Raw genomic sequence first — 26,777 nt, forward strand, 5'->3', positions numbered from 1 at the left:
TCATCAGCAGTGCTGGCTGAGTGAAAATCAGACTGAAGACCTTCTGGTGTTTGTAGGCTTTCTTACCAAAGTTAGCACAGCAAAACTTCCACTGAAAAACAGATTAGAGGCCAAGTTCAGAATCAGTATGAGATGTAACAGAGCTTTACATAAACTTTCAGATGAGCTCTGAGCTTCATCCCAGACGACAATTCATCTCCACACTGCCTGTGCTGCTGGAAATAAAATCAATTTAAAAGTCAGCAGTAGATGCAAGGAACAAACTTTAGACTTAGCTTAAAATACATAAAAGTCAGGTAAGGAAGAATAGCAAAGAGCAAGTTGAAAAGCAGAGCCTTTAAGTTTTCTGAAAAAAATCCACCTTGGAAGCCTCAAGGAGAGAATTTCAGCTGACAAGGTAGAGGTGGAGATGGACTGTTCTGCAATATTTGAGCAACTTCTTCCCTTTACAGAATGAAAATCTATATTAGATTTTCTCTAATATACAAATATCCAAGGAAAAATGACCCAGGTATCATATCTTCTCAAAAGTTTGCTTCGTTACCTTAATTCTTAATGTCAGCCAACAGTATAACTTCCTTCTGAAAGGTTACCTGCCTGTAAATTTTCAAAGAATCTTCCCCTTTTAAATTATTTATTAGAATGAGTGTATCCTAGTTCCATACTATCCATAATAATATATAGAAAGGCCTTCAGCTTCTATTTTGATTTAATAAAATTAGACTTCTTTATAGCAGCAAAGGTGAATAGAATTTAGAAAACAAACTTGACCAGTAAGTCCGTATAAATATTTGAAAGTTTTTGAATGAAGTTTTTAAATAACCAGCCAAAAAGAGCCAGCCAAGCAATGCCAGTTACTTATATCACCAAAGTGTTCACGTGTGTACTTCCATAAATTGGTCTGTAGAGTTAGATAATTTTTTAAAAAGTAATGCAAAATCTTTGGCTAACCTAAGAAACAGAAAAAACTTAAAATGTAAGCTCAACAAGTCTGCTGTTTTTAATATTGTGTGCCATGAAGTATTTAAATAATAATTATTAATTATAGTTAATGTGTATTGATGTAGCATTTAATATCAATGTGTTATTAATATCTTTAATAACTAAAATACTTTTACTAAAGAAAGAACAAGGTCCATGATCTGACTTATGAGCAGTTAAATAAGTTCAGAGACCTTACTGGGCACTGAATCACAGTCCTGGGGGAGAACAAAAGTCTCCAAACCCCAGTCATAATTGCACCTTTGGGACCTTATTATTCAGAATAATAAAAATTCATTAGCTATAATGTGGTTATTTCTAATATAAACACATTCCTCCTAGCATGCTATGGTTTCTCCTCTGAAAGTCAATATTCAGAAGGGTCTCTCTGGCTGCACCATTTGATGTAGAAGAGCTCAGAAAAGGAGAGCTCTGGTGCAGTTTTATGGTGGAACCTGCCTCACATCATTAAAGTTTTACATTGTTTGCCAATACAAGGATTATTCTCTTGCTTCAAGTGCTCTCTCCCAAAATTCCCACTTCACCGTTTGTCATATGTTTATCTGTCTTCAGAATAATAATTGTATAGATGGTGGCTTAGCTGTCCATATCAAACTTTCTTGGGTGTAACAAAGTTACAGAACATTTCATATTTGTTTTCATCAGATGCTGTGAGCCCAGTGATGTCTAAAGATCTTACTGTGTTTGGAATTTAGTGAGAGCATAAATTTATCTCTGAGTGCCAGCCTTCCCTCAGACCTCAGGTAGGGAATTTTGAAAGCCATAAACCACAGGAAGATAAAATGTGATTTTTGGGTACCAGATGCAGGGAAGTGTAAAATCATGAGGGAACAAGGCACGCTTCAATTTCATGAGGCCCATTTATACATTTAGCACTCACACAGAGCCCAGACAGGTTTATTGTGTAGGACTTGAACGTTCAAACCAAGGCAGGCTCAGCACGAGGAGAGCGTGAGACAGCCCTGAGCACAGCCACGATGATTAAACGCTGTGGGTTTGTGTTTGTGTTCCCCGGGGGATGTGTGAAGAACTGGAACGCTGGCAACAAGTCCTGAGGAAAGCCTCGGAACAGAATTAAATATGAATTTATAAAAAAAAAAATTAAAAATAAAGAGGAGGAAAAACAATCGAAGAAGGGATGCAGAATTGTAATGAGCTAAATAAATGAAGATGAAGCAGCGGTGGGGGGGAAGACTAAATGTTAGGCCCACATGGTGAGCATCACCTCATTGCGCTTGGTTTGGTGGGACAGCACAGTTTGGGGGGACCCTGAGGGGACAGTGAGGGGACATTCAGGGAAGCCTGAAGGGGCCATGAAGGGACAGTAAGGGTACCCTCAGGGAAGCCTGAAGGGACCATGAGGGGACAGTGAGGGGTCAGTGAGAGGACCTTCAGAGAAGCCTGAAGGGGCCATGAAGGGACAGTGAGGGACCCTGAGGAGATGCTGGGAGTACCCTGGGAGGAGCACTGGGAGGACCCTCAGGGAAGCCTGAAGGAACCCTGAGGGAACAATAAGGGGACCCTGGGGGTACCCTGTGAGGATCACTGAGGAAACCATGAGGGGACAGTGAGAGGACCTTCAGAGAAGCCTGAAGGGACGTGAAGGGATAGTGAGGGGACACTGTGGGGAGCACTGAGGGGACCATGAGGGGACCCTGAGGCCAGCGCTGAGGGGAGCCTAAGTGGAGCACTGAGGGAACACTGAGAGGAGCACTGAGGGGACAGTGAAGGGGCAATGAGGGGACACTGAGTGCAGCACTGAGGGTACCATGAGTGGAGCACTGAGGGGACACTGAGCATTGAGGGGACACTGAGCGCTGAGGGTAGCATGAGTGGAGCACCGAGGGGACGGACGCTGAGCACCGAGGGGATGCTAAACACCGAGGGGACACTGAGAGGAGCGCTTGAGGGGACACTGAGCACCGAGGGGACGCGGAGCGGGTCCCTGTCAGCCGCCCCCGGCCCCCCAGCACCGGCGTGGCGGCCAGCCCGCCATGCCCAGGCCGGGCCGCAGGGGGCGCAGCGCGGCGCGGGCGCTCCCCCATCGCAGCCTCTCCCGCCGCCGCCGGTGGGCGGGAGCGCCGGGCCGGGCCAGGCCGGGCGGGCCCGGGGCCGGGGCCATGGCGCTGCCCGTGCTGTCCAGCTCGGCCGTGAAGTTCCGCCGGGTGTTGGCGCAGTTCCCGCAGGAGCTCAGCCTGGCCTTCGCCTACGGCTCCGGGGTGTTCCGGCAGGCGGGGGCCTCGGCCGAGCACGGCGAGGTGAGCGCTCGGGCCCCGCGGCGTTCCGCGCCCCGGAGCCGCTGCGGCCCTGCGGCTGCGAACGGCGAGGGGCAGCGATCCCAAAGCCCGGGAATGGCGGGGGGCGGGTGTCCGGCCGAGCCCAGGGCGGTCCCGGCAGTGAGGGCTCGGGGTCCCTCTCAGCCCGGTGTGTGTCAGGTTGTTTATTTCTGCTTTCAGAGTTACTGCGTGTTGTCCATCTGCTGTGCACCGTATGAGGGGAATTTCAAATGTATTGCCGCACTGAAATGGCAGTCTGGGGAGCTTCCTCATCTTCTGAGGGCCACAGCTTGGAATAATGTTTATTTTTATTTTTGGGCTTTTGTTGAGAAAAGCAAAGGAATACACTACAAAGGAATTATCCTAGAAATGCAGTTCATCGCTACCAGCTCTCGGGTGGTGCCTTTATATGCCCACATTCCCCCATTCATGGCCGAAAAGTTGTGTTCATTATGCACTGTGAGCTGTTCCACTGAGCTGTGGGTTTGGGTGTGAACATCTCACACCTGCTCCCCTGTTCTGCAGGGTTGAAGTTTGGTCTTGACCAGAACAGGAAAATTTTGGACTGTCTGATACACTTGACAATAAACATACAACTTCACTGGAACCTTTCAACTGTATCTGACATTAATACTTGTGGTTTGGGTTTTATTTTTATATTTTACTCGTGAAAAATATTTAGCTGGAAGTTCGATACTGTGTATATCTTAAATTATTTTTACACTAGTTCTTGACATTTAAACCCCACCATTCTTGTTCTCCTCAGACAAATATGCTGGACTTCGTGTTTGCTGTTGATGATGTTGTGACCTGGCATACGACAAACTTGTCAAAGAACAGGAGTCATTATTCCTTCCTTAAATTCTTTGGGCCCAAAAAGATAAGTACCATCCAGGGATATGGAGCGGGTATTTACTACAACACCTTAGTGCCATGCAATGGCAGGGTAAGTACAAGTAGTGTGAGTGAATGGAGTCAAATATTTATGTCTGTGAAGTATTAAAATGATTAGCTTAAAGCATTTTTCAGGAAGCAAATATTGCAGATTGTAATTGTAGATTAACTCATGGTATCTTCAATATTTATGTCTCAAACTGCTTCACTATCAGCATTTTAATTAAAAAGCAAACAGAGCAGCCTGTCTTACACCTTAGGAGTGTGAGCAGTGTTTGGAACTTGTAGCTAAAGCATTTCAGGAACTGGATTTATGTTCCTTATTGCTTTCTGTCTGCTAGTTTTGGTGGTGGTGCTTCATGTCAGCAGTTGACCATGTAGTCACAGCAAAGTGGGCTGTTGGGTATAAAATGAAATTTACAACAGCAAGTTGGAATTGACATCTGTGTTGTTTAGTGCCTCATATCCTGACCTGTGAGGCTTGGGTGTAATCAATGATTCTGGTGAATGAGTTCTTGCCCAGCAGTTCTGTTCCTGCACCTCTGTCTGGTAGGGAGGAGTGAGGGAAACACTGTCAGTCTTGCTGTTCTTGTCCCTCTATGAGATTTTGGGGTTTAGACCTCATTTTGATGTAAAAATGGATTTGGGATTTCGTTTGAAGTGGTGTTTGCCATGACATTGTGTTCTTGGCTCTTCATGCCCTGCTCTTATGTTCTAATGTCTCAGTCATATCACAGCCTGTGCTCTTTTGGCATCCAGAAATTCTGGAGCTGCCTGCCTTGCTGTGGTGATAATCTTTGGAAGTTCAGCTACTGCAGAGTGGTAACAAACTGTGGAAAGTCCAGTTACATAAAATAAGCTGAAAAATCACTTTTTTTTTTTCTTAACATCAAAGAGCAAGATAAAAAACTCCTTGATACGCACCCCACCTCCCAATAACAGGATGTAAGTCTTTGACAAACTATTGCTTGAATATTTTAAAATATTTTAATAAATATAATTTTTTACTATATTTTTAATATAAAGGCTAATGTGGATTATTCTAGCTATGGTGATATTTGGCTGCTGACTTTATTGCAGCTTTGATTCTAGAAAGGATCTCAGTTTCATGCATTCCATTTTCTGCTTGCAGAAGTTTGAATATCAATAGGAGGGAGATTTTTTTCCTTTGCCTCATGTGTTAATTAAAACATAAAAATGCTTTCCAGTTTTTATTGGAGGTATGTGTGCCTTAGGATTAAGGCCACTTAGAGCAAGTACTAAGTTCCATAGTGCAGGTAGAAGTTTTTTTCCCAAGCCTTTCTTTTGCTTTGTTTTTTGCAGATGATTAAGTATGGAGTGATTAGCACTGATGCCCTGATTGAGGATCTGCTGCACTGGAACACTCTCTATGTGGCTGGGCGCCTGCAGAAGCCGGTAACTGCTCTGCTCCCTCTGCAAATGCAGGAGTTTACAGGGCTGGGAAAGAATCTCTTGGGGTTTTGTCGGGAGTTTAGTTCAGGCATGGCTTAAAGAAAAAGGCCATGAAGGCATACAATTGAGAGAACAGTAAAAGGTAGTTGCAAAGCAGTTCCAAAGCAGTTCCCAGCCTGATTTCTATAAACAATTAGACTCTCTCATATATCACTGTATAAACAATAAGGTTCTCAGGCAGTCTTCCCATAACAAGTGTAACACCCTCTCTGGGAAAAGATGGCACCCTGGGAACAGATGTGGAAGTTTTGGGAACCGTTCATATCACAGTGGGAACACTGGTTTTATTTTGTGTAAACAATCAACGGTGTAGTAAAACAAAAGGAGTGGTTAGAGTTTTCTCTGTTAGCCTATCGTGAACCTGGATTTTGGAATATGCATGAAGTTCGTTAACACTGTTATTTAAACTGGCTGATCGATCAATAAACCGAGTCCATGCATCAAAGGATTGGTCGTTCTCCCCTCACTTCAACAGGGTTTGAACTTTATCTCTCAGGGATCTGTGCTCAAATAATCTGCCCTGAAGTAGGGATGCAGCCCCAGAGGGATAATCTCTGAGAGAGGAGGTGAAATGGAGTTCCTCGTGATGTTCTGTGGAGAAAGAACCCCTAAAGGGGAGTTTATTAATAACAGTTTTCTGCCTGTAGTAAATCTTGAATAACTCTATTAGTGCCAAGTCCCTTTAATGTTAAACATATTATTTGCCTTTTATAACAGATTATAGAGGTGGCTAAAATTTAACACAGCTAAAGAATGGAAATCTTTAAAGATGAAAGCAGCTTTGCTGTGCAGTTACTGTCTGCTTCATAATTGAATGAACCATAAAAAATAATCTTTGCTTTCCCCCTTGTGCCTGCTTCGTTGTGCTTTCAGCAGGTGGCAGCAGTGCTAAGGGAAAATTTGTTCTGAGTGGAGGGGGAGAATTGAAGGAGAAATCTCTTCAGGTCTTGGAAGAGGAGTTAATTGTGCTTTAGCTAAAAAACTTGGAGTGAAAGTTTGAATGGATTGTCTCGAGTGCTGGCTTTATCTGCAGAGATGAATTTCAGCATGAGCCAGGTTAGAGCAGCTGTTATCTCTGTAAAGGATGAAACTTAATCCATTGAGAAAGGTAAGTGAAAGGAAAATTCTGGATGGCACTTCAGCAGTGAATGGTGAATGGCTGTTTTCAGTGCAACTGCATTTGCTGCTGCTTGGATTTGTGGCATGGCACAGTGAATATAAATTCTGTGTGCTGTGAAAAAGCCTTCCTTCACTGTGGTGCTCTGTCAGATTTACCCCAAGAATCAACATTCATGTTTTACCAGGGGATAACCATTGCACTCTGATCTCCTGAGAGATTTGCATCTCTCTGAACCATTGAGAATTTGTTCAGAAATGCTATCAGTGTTTCAGGCATTCAGATTTTGAAGCCTGCTGTAATATATTCTTTCCAAAAAATCCTGCTTTGTATTAGGGGGGGTTTAGAAGAGGAGGAGGTTATTCCTTTTGCTTCTTTAAGGTGTCTTCCATGAGGAGCCATGGCATCTCTGCTGAATTTTGTGTTTTAAAGGCTCTAACTGTGGTGTCCTTAATGTGTCCATAACTTGCTGATGTTTCCATGGCAATCCTGAGGTACTGCAGTCACCTGTGTGACTGCTTGGGATGCCACCACAGATTTTCCTGCTCTGACTTCCCTTAGATTTCCCTGTAGCAACAAGCTAGGAATGTGCATTTAAGTGAATTGCTTGATGAGATTTGAGAAAAAGCAAGAGCACTACCTTTGTTCACAAAGGTGTTTTAGGGTAGACAAATATTAAAAGCTTTTGCCTTTTATAAGCAAGACAGGATTGCTTAACCAGAACCCTTGAAAAAGACAAACTCCCAGCAAGCAGGGATTCCTAGGGGAGTTGTTTCTGGAATTGCACAGTTATCCATCTCCCAAACCAGCTTCCCTTCATCTGCCAGTGTTTCTGTCTTCAGTTCTTACCCAAGATCTGCTTTTTGTTGCAGTGTGTTTCCATACCCTGGGTGATTGTATTCTCTAGTTGGTCTTGAACAGTTTCAATGTTTCCTAAAAATAAACACTTCTAGTGGCAGGTAGAGGCATTCAAGTGATCTGTTCCTCATGGGTAAGTGAAGATTCCCTAAAGCAAAATGCAGAAATAAAGCCCTGCTTCCTCTAGCACAGCCCCTGGCTGAGAAACTGCTTGAAGCATTTGATAGGGGAGTCCTCTATTAAAAAAAAAGGAATGAAGATGAATAGGAAAACTAATTTCTGTCTGGTGTTCTGTTCTCTTTTAGTATAGTCTTTTTTCTTATTGCACAATCACACATCTGTTGATGCATTCATATTTCCTGTTCTGATTAGTCTTAAATTCACAAGTATGAAAAGGTGACTAGCTCATGTCTGATGCATACAGCACTTCCCAACCAGTGTGTGAAAACAGCTTTTTCTAGCAGAGTGTTAATTCTTAAAATCACATTGTTTTGTCTCATGTGGTGGGGATACTCTAGCACTTGTTGTACCATGCTAGTAAGATCTACTCTTAAATTAATTTCTTACACAATCCAGCATAAAAAATAAATAACATTTCCGGCTCCAGCTTCAGTAGCACTTTGCTGTGGTCCTGCTTCCTAATGTCTCTGCTTTTGCAGGTGAAAATCCTGGCCCAGAATGAGAACAGCAGGCTGCAGGCTGCTCTTGTCAGCAACCTGAAGAGTGCAGTGCTGGCATCCTTCCTCATGCTGCCAGAGAGCTTCTCTGAAGAGGACCTTTTCCTGCAGATTGCTGGCCTCTCCTACTCTGGTGAGTCTGGGGCTCTCAGGTGCCTGAGGAGAGCTGGAGTCTCATGTGTGATCAGTCATCTCCCTTCCTGCTTTGGGCCTGCATTCACAGAGTTCTCTGTGACTGTGGTTATGTAACAGCCCCAGGAATTGGGTTTATTCACAGGAAATAGGTGCAGCTGCCTCAGCAATGCTGCCTGTACCTGCTTGGTTTGGGAGCAGCTCAGTGGGAGTGATTGGATATGATGAAATAATGGGGCTTCTCTCCTGTTTGCATGGATTGTGTTTTGGTGGAATGTTTCAAAACCTTGGGAAAAAAAATGTTTCTTTGCACTCAGTGCAATGTTGAGTCATCTGATAGTCTGACTCACAGCTTGTCATCTCTTGTTGAGTGTGCTGTGTTAAAGGCTCTTACTTAGTTAACTCAGAGATCCTGATTATGATTCTTTGATTTACATTTAACACTCCTGCTTGGTATTTGTTGAATTTCTTTTTTTTTTTTTTTTTTAGGAAATTGGTAAGGAAAACTATTGAAAAAACTACTGCAAATGGTTTTTCAGTATAAGATGTAGTTGTTACAGTTTAACTCAGCAGTGCTTTTTAAATGTTGACATCCTTACTGGAATTACCATGAAGGAGCGTGGTTGGAGTTGTGCTTTACACAGCACTTCCCTGGCTCGTACAGAAATGCAGTTTTGGCTTTTGAAGGAAGCACAGGGAGGTCTAAGCTGCAGCCTGGCTGTACTCAGGAGTGTCACTGTTTTATGTAACACTTCCCAGGGCAGTTCAGATTGCAGCTTGCTTTTCCAGAGCAGCTCTCTCCTGAATTTTAGCCTGTTTTACAGCACCAGGAGGAGGGTGCTGACAGGGGGATTGCCAGCCAGGGATGTTCAGTGCTCATCTGCCCACCTGAAACCTGCCCAGCACTGGCACTGGGTTCTTGCTGGGCACCACTTACCAAAATGTTTTTTATTTACTCTTTGAAACAGTGCAATTAAACAGAAATCAGTGAAATGCTGAGACTGGCTGTGCCGTGTGAGCAAAGCTGCAGCCACACAGCTCCCAGCTGGGAATGCACAAGGAAAAGGCTGCTGGTGGATATTTGTTTTGCTGCCATTTCCTTCAGTCTTTCAGAGGCTGTACTAGTAGACAAAATTGATTTTATGTGTTACTCTAATCAGTCTCCTTGGAGACTGCTGAGAAGAGTTGTTAATGCTTTAATTTAGAAAATGTTTATCTTTTATTTTCTCCTGCATTTTTTGAGAGCACTGAGTCAGTACCATTTATATGTGAAGTGTTTGTTTTGTGGCTCTGCATAAACTGAAATAAACTAAGGAAGGCTAGCAAGTTGGCACCTTTCAACAACATTTCTCTCCTGAATGTGGGAAGTGGGAAAAGGAATTGATTCAGAATTTTGGTTTGTACAAGCTGCACTGAGCATCCAGCTCCTGGCTGGAAACCCTGCAAGCAGCCAGGCTGGTACCTCACAGAGGCAGTGGAGTGCTTTCATACAGACTGACTGGCTTTTCATTTGTTCTCTTTGAAACTCCTCAGTTATGTAGCTGAAAAGAAAGTGTAAAGGCCAGTAAAGTAACAGTGGTGTTAAAAGGAATTGCTTTTTGGAACTACTGACACAATGCATGGCTAAGAGAAAAAGTCATCCAGTGATCTTACAGTGACTGCAGGTGCTGCCCTTGGAGTGCAGAATGCAAATTATTACCTCTCAGATTGGAACATTTCAGCTCATTTTCTTATGGATACAAAGTATGAGGACTGGGCAATTTGTTTAGTAATTGTTGAGACTGAGGTTATGTTTGCAAAGACTGTAACTGTTACTTGACAGCTGGAATTATTTTGTTTCCAAGTGAAGATGTGGACAGGTAGGCTGATGACATTGTATCAGAGGCTATATATATATATATATATATATATATATATATATGCCTTCAAGGATGTTTTTTCTGTGCTTGAAGGTGTTTGAATACTTTTTTTGACTCTTATATTGGCATACATAATATTGGAGAGCAGAGATTTAAATGACAGCTCTATACTGTGTTAATTTCTATTACACTCTCCTTCATGTTTTGGGGTTTTCCTAATGGCTTAACTCTCTCTTTTCCTGCCTAGGTGATTTCAGAATGATAATAGGAGAAGACAGATTCAAAGTGCACAACATAGTGAAGCCCAACATTGCCCATTTCCAGAAGCTGTACAGTTCCATACTGCAGGGCTGCCCTCAAGTGGTGTACAAGCACCAGCAGGGAAGGCTTGAGGCAAGTGTTCTCCTTGAAACAGCTTTCTAACAAGGCTTCAGCACTGGCAGAAGGCAGGGATTGTGCCATGCACCAGGAGAGCAGTGGTAGGCTCTGTGCTTGCTCTTTGTTGTGTTTCTGTTGTTTGGTTAATTCTGCAGCCAGCAGACTTGCCTTAAATACCAGGTTTTTATATGGAGGAGTTACTGCTCATTTTCTGTGAGTATGAGCACGGAATAGACCCCAGCAAGGGAAGCAGAGCAGTAAAACCTGTGTTCTAATGGATTCCACATGGAAATGACAGGCTAGGAAGTGAGGAATCAACAGATGGTTTGTGTTAGAGGGGTGAGGCTGTAACTCAGAGGTGCAGCTTTCTGCAATCAAAAACTGCATCTCACAAAAAACCTCCTCAAGTTCCATCTAGGAAGATCACCTGACTAAATCTAAATGAAATTCTGGCATTAATACCCAGACAAACCCATTTTTCCTTAGCTTTTTGGGAAATCCAAAAATCCTCAAGTTGTAACTATGACTATCATCTGACTAAACCCAAGTGAAATTCTGGCACTAATACCCATACAAAACCATTTTTCCTTAGCTTTTTGGGAAATCCAAAGTGATCAATATCTTGAATTCCATTTTTCTGGTGTAAAATTGCAGCTAGGGGAGAGATGCCACAGTCAGTAGCAATTTTCCCTTTTGTAATATTCAAGTGTGATATAAACTTCATGGTGAAGTTACAAATAGCACCACTTGTCTCATGGATGTGGGCACCTCTTTATCCTCAAGCCTTGGTAATTCTGTCCCAAATGCCACCTTTTAGGATGTGTTTTTGCTAGAAATTCATTTAATTGCAGGCTTGAGTACAGTAAACAGTTTCACTGCAATGCTTTGGGGTAAAATACTGCCAAACCTGGATTATCCTGCAGCTGTCTCCAAGTTTTCTTATTGCTTGTGAACAGTTTGGTGCAAGAAATATTTAAATGAATTTGGGAAAGAATTACAAATGCTTCCTTTAAACAAATGCTGGTAGCATCCTGCACATTTATTGCTGGCTAATAAATCTCTCCACAATCCCATAACAGTCATCAAGACTGCTTCAAATCAACAGCAAAATGAGGGCATTTAATCAAGCAAGTGTTTAATGCTTTATTGCTCACACCTTGCTGTGCTTATTGGGGTGCCTGAGTGCTGCTGGGGGTGCAGGAGCAGAATGGAACCCCTTTTTCAGGAGATGCAGAGCTGCAGAGAGAATTCCTTGTTCAGGGCTGGCTGAGTGCTGCTGGGGGTGCAGGAACAGGATGGAACCCCTTTTTCAGGAGATGCAGAGCTGCAGACAGAATTCCTTGTTCAGGGCTGGCTGAGTGCTGCTGGGGGTGCAGGAACAGGATGGAACCCCTTTTTCAGGAGATGCAGAGCTGCAGACAGAATTCCTTGTTCAGGGCTGGCTGAGTGCTGCTGGGGGTGCAGGAGCAGAATGGAACCCCCTTTTTCAGGAGATGCAGAGCTGCAGAGAGAATTCCTTGTTCAGGGCTGGCTGAGTGCTGCTGGGGGTGCAGGAACAGGATGGAACCCCTTTCTCAGGAGATGCAGAGCTGCAGACAGAATTCCTTGTTCAGGGGTCCCTCAGCAGCAGGGGAGGCAGAGCCCAGCCCTGAGCTCTGGTTCAGGCTCTGCTTCCTCCCACTCAGAGCTCAGAGCTGCTCCCTCTCGCTGCCTCTGCACTTGTGGCTGACTCATCTGGAGATCATTTTCTCCCCACTGACAAAAGGGAGTGGAGAGGGCAATCAGGCTCCTGTCTGATGTCTCCATGAAGTGGCTAAAACCTTGTGTGGGAGGAATGGAGCTCTTCAGATTTTCCTCCTCTCTTGGAGAGCTCTGCCCCATGGTGCGTTGCAGTTTGGAGAAATCTGTCCAGGCCTGCACGTTGCTATCATTGTATTCAAAAAAGGCTCCTTGGATTTCTGATTTAGATTGCAAAATGTGGGATGAATGTTTGCTTCAGATTATACAAACCAGATGTGCTTTGGAGTTTAAAGCAGAGAAAATGGTTTTCTAGCTAAACTTGAAGTGTGTGTGTGTCTGCAGCTTGATTATATTCAGGCAGAAGAAACTCAGCTGAGGGGTCTTTGGGGAGCTTTTTTTTATTGTCCTGTGCTTGTGTTTCCAGAGGAAATTGGATACAACAGAAATGATACAATTTCAATGAACATTTGCTTGCAGACACAGCAAGATCATGTGTGTCTTCTTTGAATAAAAACCCTTGCAGTGACTCATTCTTCAAGTTGAAAACTGAGATGCTGCATTTCCCTGTTCTTGGGAAGTTTTTATTACCATTGTCAAGGACCTTTTCTGGTGAAATGGATCAGGTTCTGTGAGATTTATCAGAGGTCAATTTTCTAACTTCTTAAAAAAAAAAAAAAAAAAAAAGAACTGAATGTTTTTAATGTCTTACTTTTATAACATTCAGATTGATAAAAGTCCAGAAGGTCAGTTTACACAACTCATGGCTTTGCCAAAGACTCTGCAACAACAGATAACTGCTCTGGTAAACCCTCCTGGAAAGAACAGAGACGTGGAAGAAATTTTACTGCAAGTTGCCCATGACCCTGACTGTGGATATCTGGTGCATCAAGGTAGGTCTGGCCCAGTGTTTGTGATCTCCTTTAAAACAAGATAGATACACAAATCTATTGTATATGTTCTCCTGTTTCAGGTGGGTTAAAGAGGAGGGTGAGTTAAAGAGAAGGGTGAAAAAATCCAGGAGATAGTAATGAAATCCATTCCTGAAAGCCTGAGTTTGGATTTGGTTGCAGACAGGTTTTCTGAAATATCATCAATACAGAAGGATGTGTTTTGGTTTGGATCCTAAGGAATAATAGTGTGGCCTGCTTAGATCACCTAACTCTGGTGCTTCCATTTTCAGGCAAAACCTCATCAGTCAGACATTGCAGGGCTGAGGTAATTCTGTGCCTTGCTGACATTTCCCTTGGCAGTCATGGTGCTTAGCCCAGACATGTGAGCCCTGGCAGGGAGCTGCAGCTGGAGGGGAAAGGCTGAGGTGCTTCTCATCAGCACAACTGCTCTGAGGCACCATTATGTCATAGGAGCAAGTTCAAGCTGATGCTGCACACACCAGTGCTCTGCTACACTGCAGGAAAATGAGAAAGTTTGGTACTTGGGGTCCTTTGTGCATTTGAAGAACCTGGAACAGAAAATGTGCAAGGAAATTTTGCAAGCTCCCTGAGCACAGCAAAAATCCCCAGGAAACCTGGGAGCCACTAGACATGAACAGGGGAGCTGAGGCAGCTCTCAGCCTGATTTCTGTGGGGGAAACAAAGCTCCTGGGTGCTGCAGGTCTCCAGGGACAGCCTGGGATCAGCTGCACCTGGGCATGGAGCCTTCAGCTTCCCTTGGGCTGGGCTGGAGCAGCAAAGGGCTGAAAGCTGGGTCTGGGAGCAGGAGCAGGGTTGGAGCTGCACCCAGAGCAGGTTGGAGCTGCACACAGAGCAGGGTTTGAGCTGCACCCAGAGCAGGTTTGAGCTGCACACACAGAGCAGGGTTGGAGCTGCACACACAGAGCAGGTTTGAGCTGCACACACAGCAGGGATGGAGCTGCACACACAGAGCAGGGTTGGAGCTGCACACACAGAGCAGGGTTGGAGCTGCACACACAGCAGGGTTGGAGCTGCACACACAGAGCAGGGTTTGAGCTGCACACACACAGCAGGGTTTGAGCTGCACACACAGCAGGGATGGAGCTGCACACAGAGCAGGTTTGAGCTGCACACACACAGCAGGTTGGAGCTGCACACACAGCAGGGTTGGAGCTGCACACACAGAGCAGGGTTGGAGCTGCACACACAGCAGGGTTTGAGCTGCACACACAGAGCAGGTTGGAGCTGCACACAGAGCAGGGTTGGAGCTGCACACACAGCAGGGTTGGAGCTGCACACACACAGCAGGGTTGGAGCTGCACACACACAGCAGGGTTGGAGCTGCACACACAGAGCAGGGTTTGAGCTGCACACAGAGCAGGGTTGGAGCTGCACACACACAGCAGGGATGGAGCTGCACCCAGAGCAGGTTTGAGCTGCACACACAGAGCAGGTTGGAGCTGCACACAGAGCAGGGTTGGAGCTGCACACAGAGCAGGTTGGAGCTGCACACACAGAGCAGGTTGGAGCTGCACACAGAGCAGGTTTGAGCTGCACTCAGAGCAGGGTTTGAGCTGCACACAGAGCAGGGTTGGAGCTGCACACAGAGCAGGGTTGGAGCTGCACTCAGAGCAGGGTTGGAGCTGCACACAGAGCAGGGTTTGAGCTGCACACACAGCAGGGTTGGAGCTGCACACACAGAGCAGGGTTTGAGCTGCACACAGAGCAGGGTTGGAGCTGCACACACAGAGCAGGGTTTGAGCTGCACACACAGAGCAGGGTTTGAGCTGCACACACAGCAGGGATGGAGCTGCACACACAGAGCAGGTTGGAGCTGCACACAGAGCAGGTTTGAGCTGCACACACAGAGCAGGTTGGAGCTGCACACAGAGCAGGTTGGAGCTGCACACACAGAGCAGGTTGGAGCTGCACACACACAGCAGGGATGGAGCTGCACACACAGAGCAGGGTTGGAGCTGCACACAGAGCAGGTTTGAGCTGCACACAGAGCAGGTTTGAGCTGCACACACAGAGCAGGGTTGGAGCTGCACACAGAGCAGGTTTGAGCTGCACACAGAGCAGGGTTGGAGCTGCACACACAGAGCAGGGTTGGAGCTGCACACACAGAGCAGGGTTGGAGCTGCACACACAGAGCAGGGTTTGAGCTGCACACACAGCAGGGTTGGAGCTGCACACACAGAGCAGGTTGGAGCTGCACACAGAGCAGGGTTTGAGCTGCACACAGAGCAGGTTTGAGCTGCACACACAGAGCAGGTTTGAGCTGCACACAGAGCAGGGTTGGAGCTGCACACACACAGCAGGGTTGGAGCTGCACACACAGAGCAGGGTTGGAGCTGCACACACAGCAGGGTTGGAGCTGCACACAGAGCAGGGTTTGAGCTGCACCCAGAGCAGGGTTTGAGCTGCACCCAGAGCAGGTTGGAGCTGCACACAGAGCAGGGTTTGAGCTGCACCCAGAGCAGGTTGGAGCTGCACACAGAGCAGGGTTTGAGCTGCACCCAGAGCAGGTTGGAGCTGCACACAGAGCAGGTTTGAGCTGCACACAGAGCAGGGTTGGAGCTGCACACACAGAGCAGGTTGGAGCTGCACACAGAGCAGGTTGGAGCTGCACACACAGAGCAGGGTTGGAGCTGCACACAGAGCAGGTTTGAGCTGCACACAGAGCAGGGTTGGAGCTGCACACAGAGCAGGTTGGAGCTGCACACAGAGCAGGTTGGAGCTGCACACACAGAGCAGGGTTGGAGCTGCACACAGAGCAGGGTTGGAGCTGCACACAGAGCAGGTTGGAGCTGCACACACAGAGCAGGGTTGGAGCTGCACACAGAGCAGGTTGGAGCTGCACACACAGAGCAGGTTTGAGCTGCACACAGAGCAGGGTTGGAGCTGCACACACAGCAGGGATGGAGCTGCACACACAGAGCAGGGTTTGAGCTGCACACAGAGCAGGGTTTGAGCTGCACACAGAGCAGGGTTTGAGCTGCACACAGAGCAGGTTTGATCTGCACACACAGAGCAGGTTGGAGCTGCACACAGAGCAGGGTTTGAGCTGCACACAGAGCAGGTTTGAGCTGCACACACAGAGCAGGTTGGAGCTGCACACAGAGCAGGTTTGAGCTGCACACACAGAGCAGGTTGGAGCTGCACACACAGAGCAGGGTTGAGCTGCACATAGAGCTCTGATGTTGCTGTGCTTGTGTTTCTGTAGCAGACTGGGCACATCTTCTCAGCCCTGCACTTTAAACCCTTAGCAGAACACATGAAAATATTCTCTCCCTTTTGTGACCAAAGCATTTTCCTAATTTATCAATCTGGGTAAAGGCCAGGCCAAGCCATTTGGGAATCCTACAAGACAGAGCTGATTACTCAAGTTGAATTGTGTTGTCCCAAGATACTCTGCTACATCCACACAATTTGTTCCTTTCCCTTCCCTGTTGCTACCCCTCACATGATTTTACAGTGGAATATTGTATCCTTACTTACACATGGGTTGTGCTAAGCTTTGTTCTTCAGTATGGATGCAGGATTTAAAAATATTTGAAATTTTATTGAATGGGCCAATGCAGACTGTGTCAGTTTGGAAGATTAGCTCTGAGACTGCTGCAGCTCTGCATTTCTTTCAATTATTTAGTGATATAAATAGTTTTGTACGTATCAATATGCATTTATATAAGTTAGAACAAATACAACTTCATAGTTCTGAAAAAAAAATTAAGATTTTTTAAACTGTTTTATTAAGAACCCCTGGACAATGACAGCTGAATGTGCCACAGTGCAGTGATAAACAAGCCTTATCTCCAAAAGCTGTAATTTAGGAAAGCCAGGAAGGAGCTGCACAATAGAGGTGTCTCTGCTTGATCAGAGAAGTGCCAAATCCCAATTTCATGTTGAAGTAAACAGGGAGGATCATTTGTTCTGCTCCAGAATGTTCATTTACCAGCACTTAGATGAAACAACTCTGAATCCTTTGTGGTTAATCATCTTAGCAGAGAGCTAATGGGAACACTAAATAAATGGGTTTTATCAATTCCTACTGCTTGTTGTCTGTTTTAGTACTGATTTGGCATTTTTTTCTGTATGTTACATATAAAATAAATTAAAATAGTTTAGGGAATACTTTTAATTAGTATGAAAAAGCAGAGCAAACCCAAATTTTCTCAGTGTATGCATTACTTTCAGGCTGGCTTGGTTGTATAAGTGGAACAATATTTAACTTGTGCATGGTGGAGGGGCAAAGAATCCCCACACAAGTGCTGGATGGGTAACATCTGTGTGCTTTTCCCTCTGCAGGCATTTCAGCAATTGTGAGATCCTCCAGTATAGTGCAGAGTGCTAAAACTATCCTGACAGCTGGTAAGAATGTGTGGGGTGTCTGTCAGTGTGGGCCTGCTGATTTCACACAGCAAAAAATGACAGAAAATACTGTCTTCTTACAGGGGTTTAAAGAATAAAATTTTTATGTGTTTCACTAAAAGTCCCTGGGAAATAAAAGCAACATTTAAAGCAGAGGCTTTCTTGCAAAATTAGAAAATGTTGAATGAAACTGGAGTCTGTGTGACTTAAATTAACAAACCAAACAACAACATCAGCTTTCATTTTCTCTGTTCTGGAGCTGGGCAGAGGAGATTTTGTGGAGCAAAAGAATTGGAAGAGAGGGATAAGACCCCTCCAGTGTTATTCCTGTTGAATTTCAGTTATTCCTTTAAATTCAAGGTGTCCCAGAGCCAGGTAAGTGCAGGAGTAGAACAGAAATGGTTAAACTGTGGGGTTATAAATCACCTCTGAGGCTCTTTAGCTCCCCTTGTGTGATGCACTCAATCACTGACACTTTGGGGAGTCCTCATGGATCTTTGAGTAACACTTGGCATTTTTATCTTCATTTTTTATCATTTTATCATCATTTTATGATCATTTTTATAGTAATTTTATTATCATTTTTTATCATTCTGCTTCATGCACCTGAAATCAGTTCTTTGGGAGATGTTTCTATTTCCCTTGGTCTTAACTGATTTTGCTTTGTATATAGTGGCTTTTTTCTCTTTCAAACAAAGTGTAGTTTCCTTCTAATCAGTTATGTAGAGTTGCATGTAAAAACTATTTTCTACTAGTGGTTTTTGTGGTGCAAACATATTTTTGGGATTTGGTTTAGGTAGAGCAAAGCAATTTTGGGCCTTTGCCTCCAGCACAAGCCAAATTTAAGCAAGGAGGCTTGGGAGGGTGGATTTTTCTTACTTTTTCCATTATTTAGTTTTTGGGGTTTTTTGGGGTTTATTTTTTATGTATTTACATTTTATTTTTATGTATTTGTCTGCCAGAATCTGCTCAAAACCTGAGTGACAGAATTCAGGAGTGAAATTTCACTGCTCAAGGATGTCACCTCACTATTTTTGAGGTGTGCTGTTGGTGTGATCTGCCCTGGAATTGAGCAGGGATGGTGTCCATGGCTTTAGAGTTAATTAGCAAAAACATTTTGCAATTTTAATATTTTTTAAAATATTTTTCTCCAAACACTTATGAGTTTACATTAAATCTGCAGTATTTTATTTTAAATCTGTCAGTATCTCCTAATGAAGATTTTCTCCCAGTCATGGTTTCTTAATTTGAAATGCATCACTGGGGCAGCTCCTGGGGCTCTCCATGTTCATAGGATACAGAATTTACACAGAGAAATCAGGAATGTGGCTTCTGCATGGAAATATTTGCTTGACTCAGGCAAGGAATGTGTTTTACAGGGAAATGTGGAGCTTTAAATCCAGTCCCTAAGGAAGCTGCATTTCTTTCTTTACTCTTTTTCCAAATCTTGTCTAATATTCTGTTCCCCCAAGACCTATTTTCACACTTTCTAGTAAAGACTTTAGGAATAATATAAGGCTCTGACCTTCTGCAGTGCTTATGTCAGGAATAGTAGCTTAAAATAAAAGAGAATGATGAAATCTGTGGCTCCATTGAGCTTTGATTTTTTATTGCTGTTCCTAATAACTGTACAAGTACTTTGTAAAGCTGCAAAAAAAAGTTTTCATTAGCTGGCCATGACTCTTTTTGAAGTGTTCTAGGGAACACAATCTGGTTTCTTTAGCTGATTATTTTATCTTAACACCACCAGCAAAGGTGAGATGCCTGCTCAGGGCCACAGCAGGGCAGTGCAATGTCCAGCATTTCTAAATCCAGAGGTAAATCAGCAATAGCTGTGCTCAGATGCCATGCTGGGTATGAACATTACTGGCAAGGAGCACAAGAAGGAATTTCAACCCATTTAAGAGAACTTTTCTCATCTTTCTCTGCCAGTGTGGTTTCCAAGTGGAGCCCCAGCTCTGTGTTTTTGTTTGTTGTTAAATGCCCTATTTAGTTTTTGAGAATGTGCCTGTGTATTGCTTTGAGGCTGTGGTGGGGTTGCCTCTCTGTTTCCCATTAGAGATGGCACCAGGCTTTGATTTGTTTTCCCACATAGCCAGAGCCTGCCTGGGCTTTGGGAACTCACTCTGCAACTCTTATATTTAGCTCCTCTGAAAATGTTGATACTTCTTTAGCTTCTTTCTTCTTTATATTTCACTCAAGGAATGCTGCAAGCTTTGAAAATTTTTCTATAAACACAGTCTTACAGCATAAATCACCAATTGAAGCATTTGTCCAAGGTACTTTTAAGGTAGCCCAAATGTTCTGAAGAGCATTTATTTTCAAGAATTCAAGGATTTTTTTCTTAAAGGAGCAGGTTTCATTTGTCCAAGATACTTTTAAGTTAGCACAAATGTTCTGAAGAGCATTTATTTTCAAGGATTCAAAAGGAGCAAGTTTGATTTGTCCAAGATACTTTTAAGTTAGGACAAATGTTCTGAAGAGCATTTATTTTCAAGGAATCAAGGATTTCCTTTTTTAAAGGAGCAAGTTTGATTTGTTCAAGATACTTTTAAGTTAGGACAAATATTCTAAGTAGCATTTATTTTCAAGGATTCAAGGATTTTTTTCTTAAAGGAGCAGGTTTCATTTGTCCAAGATACTTTTAAGGTAGCACAAATGTGTTGAATAGCATTTGTTTTCAAGGATTTTTTTTTTAAGGAGCAGGTTTACATATCAGATATTCAGTTTTTGTGATAACTGCTCTCTTCATCAGCTGTCTGAGCTGATAACTGCTGGCTTCAGTGTAAATATCTGTAAATATGCATATATCTGTGCATGCCACACTACAAATATATATATGATTTGCTCCACATGACATATATTTTCCTCAAGGAATGCTGCAAGCTTTGAAAATTTTTCTATAAACACAGTCTTACAGCATAAATCACCAATTGAAGCATTTGTCCAAGATACTTTTAAGGTAGCACAAATGTTCTGAAGAGCATTTATTTTCAAGAATTCAAGGATTTTTTTCTGAAAGGAGCAGGTTTCATTTGTCCAAGATACTTCTAAGTTAGGACAAATATTCTGAGTAGCATTTATTTTCAAGGATTCAAGGATTTTTTTCTTAAAGAAGCAAGTTTCATTTGTCCAAGATACTTTTAAGTTAGCACAAATATTCTAAGTAGCATTTATTTTCAAGGATTCAAGGATTTTTTCTTAAAGGAGCAGGTTTCATTTGTCCAAGATACTTTTAAGTTAGGACAAATGTTCTGAAGAGCATTTATTTTCAAGGATTCAAGGATTTTCTTTTTTAAAGGAGCAGGTTTCATTTGTTCAAGATACTTTTAAGTTAGGACAAATATTCTGAGTAGCATTTATTTTCAAGGATTTTTTTCTTAAAGAAGCAGGTTTCATTTGTCCAAGATACTTTTAAGGTAGCACAAATGTGCTGAATATCATTTGTTTTCAAGGATTTTTTTTTTTAAGGATCAGGTTTACATATCAGATATTCAGTTTTTGTGATAACTGCTCTCTTTATCAGCTAAAATCTTGATTTCACAGAATATATGTGTCCTGTAAGAGGGATCCATGCAGACAACTCTAAGAGCTGCTTGGAGCTCTAGTTTGAATTCTAATTTGAATCCTCACATAGACCTATAGAGATTTTCTGTGACAATTTTCTCCCCAAACAGAAATTTTTAGGTCATAAGAGCCAGAAAACTACCCAGATCTTGGGTGAAAGGCAAAAAACTCCAAATCTTTCCTTTTTCTTTCCTTCTGTATTATCAATCCACACTGTTATCCCTCTGTGTTCCATCACTTTAAGTGTTGTGGCATGACTTGTAGGCAGGAAGAGATGTGCTGGCTTCAGTGTAAATATCTGTAAATATGCATGTATCTGTGCATGCCACACTACAAATATAGAATTATTTCCTCCAACAAATAATTATATATTTGTCTAGCAGCACATCCATCCAAAGGCAATCCAGGACACTGCAGCCAGGTACTCCTAGCAGGACATTTTTGGGGACTCCCAGACCAACCCTGTCTTGCAAAAAAACTCAGTGTGGCTGGTTAAGTGAAACCAGACCCGGGCTGTGTTTACACAAGCACTGTGGGCTCGGTCCCATGTGCATCAGGGCTTTGTTCTGTGTCCTCCAGTGGAAAAATCTAAAGGGGAGGTGCAAGCACCGAGTCACAGCTTCAGAGCTGAAGTAACAGACATTTTCATGTGGTCCAAGTGCTTCAGATTCTGAGAGAGAGCTGTCATTACAGCCATTAACTTTTCCTGCAGCTGGGATTCATCAGCCTGAGGGCTGCTTTGGGGAGAGGCTGAGCTGGATGGACAAACCTGTGCTGGGCAGGGGTGGGGCCAGCAGCTCCTTCTGTGCCCTGGGTGGAGCTCTGAGGGATGGGAGGGATGTGCTGGTGGGCAGGCCAGAGCAGTGATTTATCTCTGCAGCTGAGGGCAGCAGTGTCCCTGCAGTGCCTGCACCATTCCCTGCAGCTGAGGGCAGCAGTGTCCCTGCACCATTCCCTGCAGCTGAGAGCAGCAGTGTCCCTGCAGTGCCTGCAACATTCCCTGCAGCTGAGAGCAGGGATCTCCCTGCAGTGCCTGCACCATTCCCTGCAGCTGAGAGCAGCAGTGTGCCTGCAGTACCTGCACCATTCCCTGCAGCTGAGAGCAGCAGTGTGCCTGCACCATTCCCTGCAGCTGAGAGCAGTAATCTCCCTGCAGGCTGCAGCAGCAATCTTTCTACAGGCTGCAGTACCTGCACCATTCCCTGCAGGCTGACAGCAGCAGTGTCCCTGCAGTACCTGCACCATTCCCTGCAGGCTGACAGCAGCAGTGTCCCTGCAGTACCTGCACCATTCCATGCAGGCTGACAGCAGCAGTGTCCCTGCAGGCTGCAGTGCCTGCACCATTCCTTGCAGGCTGAGAGCAGGAATGCCCTGCAGGCTGAGAGCAGCAGTGTCCCTGCAGGCTGGAGCAGCAATCTCCCTGCAGGCTGCAGTACCTGCACCATTCCATGCAGGCTGACAGCAGCAGTGTCCCTGCAGTCCTGCAGCAGTGTCCCTGCAGTGCCTCCACCATTCTCTTCAGTGCCTGCACCACTCCCTGCAGCTGAGAGCAGCAGCAGCAGTGTCCCTGCAGGCTGCAGTGCCTGCACCATTCCCTGCAGTCCTGCAGCTGCAGTGGATCTCCCACACACTGCACTGCACTTCCAGAAGCAGCTGGAATTCACTGCAGTGGCAGAGCAGCAGTTCTCTCTCAGAGTGGCTGCATCCTGCAGCTTGGGCATTTCCAGAGCCACACTTACACCATTCTAACTTTTTTAACATTTGTGCTGTGCCAGAGCCCAGCCTGGCTTTGTGCTGCTGCAGGAATTGTTGCTCTGTGTGCAATCTCCATGCAGATTTCTCAGGCACTTGGTTATTTATTTGTTATTTGAGGTGCTGCAAGGAAAAGCCTGTCATGACTTCATTAGTGCACTTGATTTTACAAAAACCTGGTAAATATGGAAAAGTTGGAGCTTGCACATGGGATACCCATGGATTTGTCAGTTCAAGATACATGGATGGATGTGTTCCTAGCCAAGGTGAAGCTGAGCTGATTTAAATTTCAGTTGGAGGCAAGAGAAGTGCAGAGCTGATTCTCTGCACTCTATTTGTTATCAGGGGCTTCTTACTGTGCCACATTCCTTCAGAAATGAGTGTGCCCCTTTCCTTCTTGCTGCCAACTCATTTGTCTTCTTGCAACTTGAATTTGAATGCATCTATCACTTATAATATTTTATCTTTAATTGATTTCTTTCTTTCACTTTCCTTTTTCTTGAGGTCTTTCCAAATCAGGTCTTATTATACCCTTCCCACTCACCCCCCAAAAAATTAAAGACAGTGCAGCACATGGCTAAACTTGGGTTGAGGTTCCTTGTTTGTTGCAAATCTTTCCTTGTGTTCTGGGCTGTGATGTTGTGTGACTTTTGGCTAAATCCCTTGTGTGTTTTTAGTCAGTTTTGTCAGGTGTTCAATTAAATAAACATAGGAGAGATTGTAGTAAATATAATTTACTACACCTTAAATCTGTGCACGTGTCAAAATTAGAGCTTTCTGTGCAGCACTAAAAAGTTGCCTTTTCAGTTCTGAATTTGTGAGGGTGTGATTAGACTGTGCTGTAATCTGAGCAATCACTCTGTGTAGTTTTGGGTTTATTTGTTTGGTTTGGGGTGATTTTTTAAACAAAAAAGGAAAAGCAAGTGGCTGCACTGGCTGGGATCTCAGAACCCCCTAAATGCCAAGACTAACAGTGATTTGTTGTAAAATTTATAAATACTCTGTGACTAAACCCAGCAAAAGGCTGTGGGTTTTTACTCTAGGCCTGCAAGAGAACTTCACAAATTAATCCAAGGATACATTTTACAAATTTTGTAGGAGTCATCCTCAGTCCCATCATATCTAAAACTCATAAATGCTTGGAGGCCGCAACTGCTGCTGCTCTGCAGATTGAGATGTCTGCCTTTATTGTATGCCATGGCATGGAATTTACCAGAATTCTGCTCTATTTGCTCTGCTTGGATGGCATTAAAAATATTTTTGGTGGCATTATTTACTGTGCTGTGCCTGTGACAGGAGGGTTATTTGCATGTCTGCCTGCTGCATTAGGCTGTCATTCCCCCAGGGAAATCCTGCATTTGATGCACTAAGCACCTTCTCCTAAATGTTGATTTTTTTTTTTCTCTTTTTTCTTCTTTTTTTAGGGGCAAAGAAATCTGTGATCTACAGTTTGAAGAAATTATATAAGATGGCAAAAGGAGAGTTAAAGAAGCCATCCTGAGTCTGTACATACTGTGTATGGGTAAATAAATGGTACTTTTTCTCTAAATGTTTTGCAGATGTGACTTTGCATACTTGAGAAGATTCCAGTGTATTTAAAAAGTCTGTTCTGATGATTTACATGCCCAATTTTCTTAATGAAATAAGAACTTTTTTAATGGAGGTTTGTTGGCAATAGGGCAAAGGAATTGTACTCTGTAAATACTGAAATGAATTTTCCTGTGGATTTTGAAGAACATTAAGTAAAAAAGATTGATTGTACAGATGGATTAAAACCCAAAGTGATTAATTTTCTATGTGGTGGTAACTTTACTTCCCAAAATACCCTCAGAGTCTCAAAATGATCAATATCCCAAATTTAGTTCTTTCAGGGATTTCTTGAACTGAAGAATCCATTGAGATTTTAGTAGATATGACATTCCTGCCCTGGTTCATTCCTGCTCTCATTCCCCCAGGTTCATCCTTGGAATTCCTCTGAGGATGCTCCCTGTGGCATCTTGAATCCCAAAATCTGCCCCAGTGTGGGAGAGGGAAAGAGCAGCTTGGCAGGTGTCACATCCTTTGATAAGGATATTTAATCATGTTAATTAATAAGGATATTTAATAATAACAAATTTGTGTGTTCCTCTCATGAGGCTGAGATGAAAAGTGCCCAATTCTTGGGCATTGTCACGAGGGCCAGAGTTGGAAGGAAAATCAGAATTCTATGGATCTCTTTAGGCAGACTTAAGCAGTATTTGTTGTTTGGCAGATTTCACCAAAACACTTGAAAATTTGGAATATTATGAACAAAAGCACAGCTTGGTTAATTCTTTGATTATCTTTTTTTTCCCCTTAAAATACTGCCCACAAAGATGAAACTTGAACTCCCTTTAAATGAGCTAAACCAAAGAGAGTTGAAGTTTTACATGACTTTTGCATTAATCATGCCATGGAAGAATGGACATGTCTGGTGCTGTAAACTGGGAGGATCTTTTATAAATAGAATATTTTTCACACTGACTCAGGTGGGTTTGCTAATTTGGGAAATTTTCCTTAATAGAAATAAACTCAGGTAAGGTTTCATTTTCCTTGTGAGACTGTCAATGATAAAAATAATTTAATGGTTAAAAAAAAGGAAATAAAATGTATCTTTCCTGATCAGCATGTTTGGGTTTTTTCCTTGTGTATTATGTGATCACCAGGGCCATCTCTCAAAAGCTACATGTGATTTAGTGATCTCACTTTAAAAAATACATTATTTCAGTTGGAATTGTCTGTTTCCAGGGAGAATTTCAGAGCATAAATTTAAGAAAGACAATAAAAAATAAATTGTTGTGTGGAATAGGACTCATACAGACTTGCTTTAATCACAGGGAAACTTTTAAGTATTGATTATTTTTAAATATTTGAGTTTGAAATTTTAACCCAGACTCAGGAAATAATTACTCTGAAACAGGAAATAAATAACTGGGAAACTTTCTAAGGTCAGAGGCAGGTTCCTCACACTTTGCATTATCCATTGGTGATAGAATGTGTGAAACAAATCCCCTCAAATGTCCCTGTGCTGATGGCACAACCTTTTCATGGGGGCAAAGAATGTTTGTATGGCCCTGGCATTCTCTGGCCCTATTAGTAAGAGGCCACAGTCCCCAGTTTGAAAAGTTTCTATTATAAAAAATGGAACTAGGGGATTTAAGCCATGTCCAGGTAAATCTGGAAATTTTAATGCTGAAATGCAGTTGGTAGCATTTCAAAGCAGCTTTCTTTTAAAAGGCCTTTGGAATACAGTTAAAGAGAATGTTCTGGATGTTAAAGCCACACTTAAAAGTGGGGTTTGGTGCTTCTGGAGGCTGCTGAAATGGAGGTTCAGAGCATGAGAGGGCAGTGGCACACCAGGCTGGTGACATGAGCTGGCCTCACTGCCACAGGGAGAGCCCAGGCTCCATCCTGCCCCTTGCTGCCTGAGCATTTACCCAGAAATAAAGTTCTTGTGGGGAGAGTGAAAAGAGTGAAGCCCTGCTGGCTGTTTAGCAGCCAATTAACCCTTTTTATGTGCAGCAGATGCTGTGTGGAGTCGGGCCCAGCCCTGAGCTGTCACTGTCACCGTGCCAGAGGATCCCTGTGTCCTGCACAGGTGGGACTTTACTGCGCTTCCTGTAACCTGAGCCGCCTCTGTTTGCCTTGTGTTGCTGGATACCCACTGCAGGGCTCGGCTTGGCTTTATGAACTCTGTGCACAGCAATAGAAGAAGTCATTTCTTGCTCTTTGGAGTGAGTTTTGCAAATCCC

At 43.7% G+C, this 26,777-nt stretch overlaps 1 protein-coding gene across 2 annotated transcripts; it reads left to right on the forward strand.

Moving 5' to 3' along the window:
* The first annotated feature begins 3,087 nt into the window (after positions 1–3,087).
* Positions 3,088–25,653, forward strand: TAMM41 (TAM41 mitochondrial translocator assembly and maintenance homolog). 2 transcript variants are annotated; one of them, XM_063164406.1, is made up of 8 exons: positions 3,088–3,260; positions 4,045–4,224; positions 5,496–5,588; positions 8,280–8,430; positions 10,536–10,675; positions 13,125–13,296; positions 17,626–17,688; positions 24,432–25,653. In XM_063164406.1, the coding sequence occupies exons 1-8, from the start codon at positions 3,123–3,125 to the stop codon at positions 24,506–24,508; spliced, it is 1,014 nt and encodes a 337-aa protein (XP_063020476.1). In that variant the 5' UTR covers positions 3,088–3,122; the 3' UTR covers positions 24,509–25,653. The 2 variants fall into 2 exon arrangements, with proteins under 2 accessions (XP_063020476.1, XP_063020475.1); XM_063164405.1 differs by having other exon boundaries at positions 3,091–3,260; positions 10,536–10,681; positions 13,131–13,296.
* The last annotated feature ends 1,124 nt before the right edge of the window (positions 25,654–26,777 follow it).

The sequence above is a fragment of the Melospiza melodia genome, chromosome 10 (genome assembly GCF_035770615.1).
Source record: "Melospiza melodia melodia isolate bMelMel2 chromosome 10, bMelMel2.pri, whole genome shotgun sequence".
In the NCBI taxonomy this organism is placed as follows: Eukaryota; Metazoa; Chordata; class Aves; order Passeriformes; family Passerellidae; genus Melospiza; species Melospiza melodia.